The sequence below is a fragment of the Sinocyclocheilus rhinocerous genome, unplaced genomic scaffold (genome assembly GCF_001515625.1).
Source record: "Sinocyclocheilus rhinocerous isolate Xijiao unplaced genomic scaffold, SAMN03320098_v1.1 scaffold2173, whole genome shotgun sequence".
Classification (NCBI taxonomy): Eukaryota; Metazoa; Chordata; class Actinopteri; order Cypriniformes; family Cyprinidae; genus Sinocyclocheilus; species Sinocyclocheilus rhinocerous.
The window spans coordinates 18,687-22,004 of NW_015664200.1; the positions used below are offsets into that span (position 1 = coordinate 18,687).

Sequence of the window (3,318 nt, forward strand, 5' to 3'; positions counted from 1 at the left end):
ATATTTCTTTATTAATATCTTAATATATTATTATATCTTATATTAACCATTTGCATACACAAGCATTATCCGACTCACTACTCCCAACCGCAGACGCAGGCTTACAAGCCACTTTTTCGTGCGTTTTTCAGTCAATTTCTTGACTTTTCCCCCCTTATGAACAACACATTTTCTTACACGATAAAAGCTCCTTGTGGTTTCTCGGTTTGTCCGATTTGAGCATCCATAAACAACGCAAAACACTGGCATTTTGAGTTTCTGCTAGTGATTTCTATGGAGAGAAAAATCACTTCCTGCCCTCCAGCTGCATTTCACGCGTCATCAGAATCACGTGATTGCAAACAACCTATTGAATCACTCTGAATTTAGAACATTTGCAGTTGAATCAAGTGAAAAAGCAGTGAATCACCAATCAAACTGATTTGCTGTCAACCCCAAGTCTTATGTGGCCTCCTCGGTTTGGATCTTTATGGTCCTAAACATGGCCGCAGTCTATTTCCAACATGCTAAAGCTGCCAATTACCTAAACCACAGATCAGCATGGTATCTTCCCATGGCTAAGAACCAAGTGAACGAGTGATAGAAGGTTTGAAATGAATCCTCCAGTTAAAGCAGCATTTTCTGTTTCGCAGTTCATTCAAATGGACAGCCTTTTTTTTTTGGACTGACAGTCCTGGGTCTCTTTTAACCTACTGACTGCAGTGTCCTTGACTCAGGTGTGAGGATGCTCTGAGGAAGAACAAGTCTCTGATCGGTCCAGATCAGAAGGAGTACCATCGAGAGCTGGAGCGGAACTACACTAAACTGAGAGAAGCTCTGTTTCCTCTTATCAACCGGAAAATCCCTCAACTCTACAGACCACTGCCTTTGCCAACCACACTAACACAGAGGTAACATCACACAGTTTATCTGAAAACAATCATACCACAACTACAGAGCAGGCCATAGCAGCCTGGTTACTTGTAAACTAAACCCATCAAACTCATGAAACATCTGTGCATTCTGACTCCTGCAAGATGTTTAGCAGCCAGTCACCATTTTTTGAGTGTAACATGCACGACACACTAATATAGTGTTACGTCTACATTCAATAAATAAGTATTGATGGGTATAATAAATTAAATACATTTATCATAAATATTAATATTTCTAATTTAAAAAATTTAATATTAAATGATTATTAATTATCAAATTATTCATAAAATAGTCGATTATTACTGAAATAATTATTTCCAATTATCTAATTATTAAAACATTGTTTATTCTTATTCATATTATATTATTAATATTATTACTGTTACTTAGGGCCCTATGATTTCCGCCATGCAGAAAACGCAGAATCCAGTCATAAAAATGGAACTTGCTGTATAACACGGAAAGTCACAGAATTTGACAAATTTTGGATAAACAAATCAAAAGTAGGTTACTACACTTGAATAAAAAATGTAAATTAAAATTTTTTAATTATTATTAAAACAATATTTTAAGAATTATTTACCAGAATTTATTTACCAGAAAAATGTAAATACACAACACCGTATTTCTGAAAAAATAAATAAAATAATAATAAATATTTTTTTATGAAATCAATTACTTGGAGATACTTTTGGTTATTAAAATTTAATGAAACCATTAAAATGGAAGACAGAAAATTTATGGAAAACACAGAATTTGGTCAAAATAAAACTGAATTTGAGAAAAGAAATATTTCATAGGGCCTTAATGTAAGTTTTTACATACAAACTTTTCATAAATTGCTGTTACATTGTGTACGTTTCATGACTTCAATTAATTAGACATGCTTTTTGATTAATAAAATGTAATTTAATCATTAAAACAGAGTCTAGAAAAATTTAAATGGAAAAAAACTGAATACAGAAAAAAACAGAATTTAGAAAAAAAATTAAATTGATTTTATAGGGCCCTACTAATACTGTCATTGTTAATATTATTATTATTATTATTAATAATAATAATAGAAAATAATATCTTGTATAAGTAATACAATTAAAAAAGCAGTTTTGAAGGTATCTTTTCACTTTTGTTTAAACAATGTTCTAATATACAGTTGCATCTGTATTCAATAAATAAATACTACTAATGTGTATAATAAATCAAATAATTAAATGAAGTGTAAGTGTCTGTTCACCTAATATTATGTACTATTATTATTATATATATATAATTGTAAATAATACAATTAAAATAACAGAAAATAATATATGGTATAATAAATAAATAAATACAAAAAAAATTATAATAATAAAATGAACACATTTTTGTTAAGTGACTTGTTTTCTCTCAGAGCCATGACCCAAAGTCACCAGAAGGGATTTATCCGAATCGAGGATCTGTTCTTGCTCATGTTTACAGGAATTCTCTCAGTCGATCCAGTTTTCGGCGGGTGGAGTGCTGAGGTGTAGCGGAGCCGAGCGCGGGTGGATGTAAAGCCAGACATGATCTCCCGCTCCATCATTCAACCCCCAGCCACACACTAAAACACACGGCACATTCCTCTCTCAGGCACAAGCCCTCCTGAGCCAGTCTCTCTCTCCCGCAGCTTCAGTCTGTTTACTCTGAGAGGTTATCTGCTGTAAACAGAGTCATTATGATCTTCATGGGCACAGCAGAATAACCGGTCGAAGTAGTCATCAGTAGAGAAAAACGAGCTTCTTGCTCAACGTCGGAGGTCATTTTAGGTTCTAACCAGCACACGGCATTCAGATGCTCCTCTGCATTTCCTCCTGCATTTCCGCTGTTTGATTTATCTGCTTGCACTCAGTGGCTTAAAGCATTTGTAAAAGCTCTGTCTTTTTGAAGACTAAGCACTGACAGACCGAGCCCAGAGACTGACTGACTCAGAGAAGACGTGTTTAATCTTTCACGTCATTTGCGCAAACTGTTTTTAAATCTAATTCTGCTGTTGGCTCAAGCATTTATTGCAAAAAAGCAAAAAAAAAACAAAAAGGAAAAGCTGGATTTGTTTCAAGATTGTAGAATGTATATAGTGGAGATCCCTGGCTCGTTCTTTGGATGCGTGTCCCTTTGGGTAACGGAGGAAGCATAAGGCATTAATATAGTGATTAACTGTGGAAAAAGTTCTGCACTGCACTAACAAAAGAGCACACTGACGTTCTGCACTGACTGCTTTGAGTTTTACTGCCACTGCTGCACCCAGTCCTACTTTCAATTTAATGTTCATGTTATTGTAAATGCACAGTAATGTAATGTATACTATCCATGTTATGCACTAGTATGTAAACTGGAAAAAGGAGAATGGTTTAGATGTTGCCATTTTGGTTGTTGAATGTAGATAAT

The 3,318-nt window shown here is 34.2% G+C and overlaps 1 protein-coding gene across 1 annotated transcript in view; it reads left to right on the top strand.

Annotated features, from left to right (window-relative positions):
• The window catches only part of LOC107729913 (dedicator of cytokinesis protein 7-like), a 20,401-nt gene extending 17,448 nt beyond the window's left edge, over positions 1–2,953 (top strand). The window contains exons 18-19 of the mRNA XM_016540649.1: positions 717–890; positions 2,374–2,953. Of these exons, the coding sequence (XP_016396135.1) occupies positions 717–890; positions 2,374–2,416 (217 nt within the window). The 3' untranslated portion in view covers positions 2,417–2,953. The remainder of the gene's footprint in view (positions 1–716; positions 891–2,373) is intronic.
• Positions 2,954–3,318: the final 365 nt, after the last annotated feature.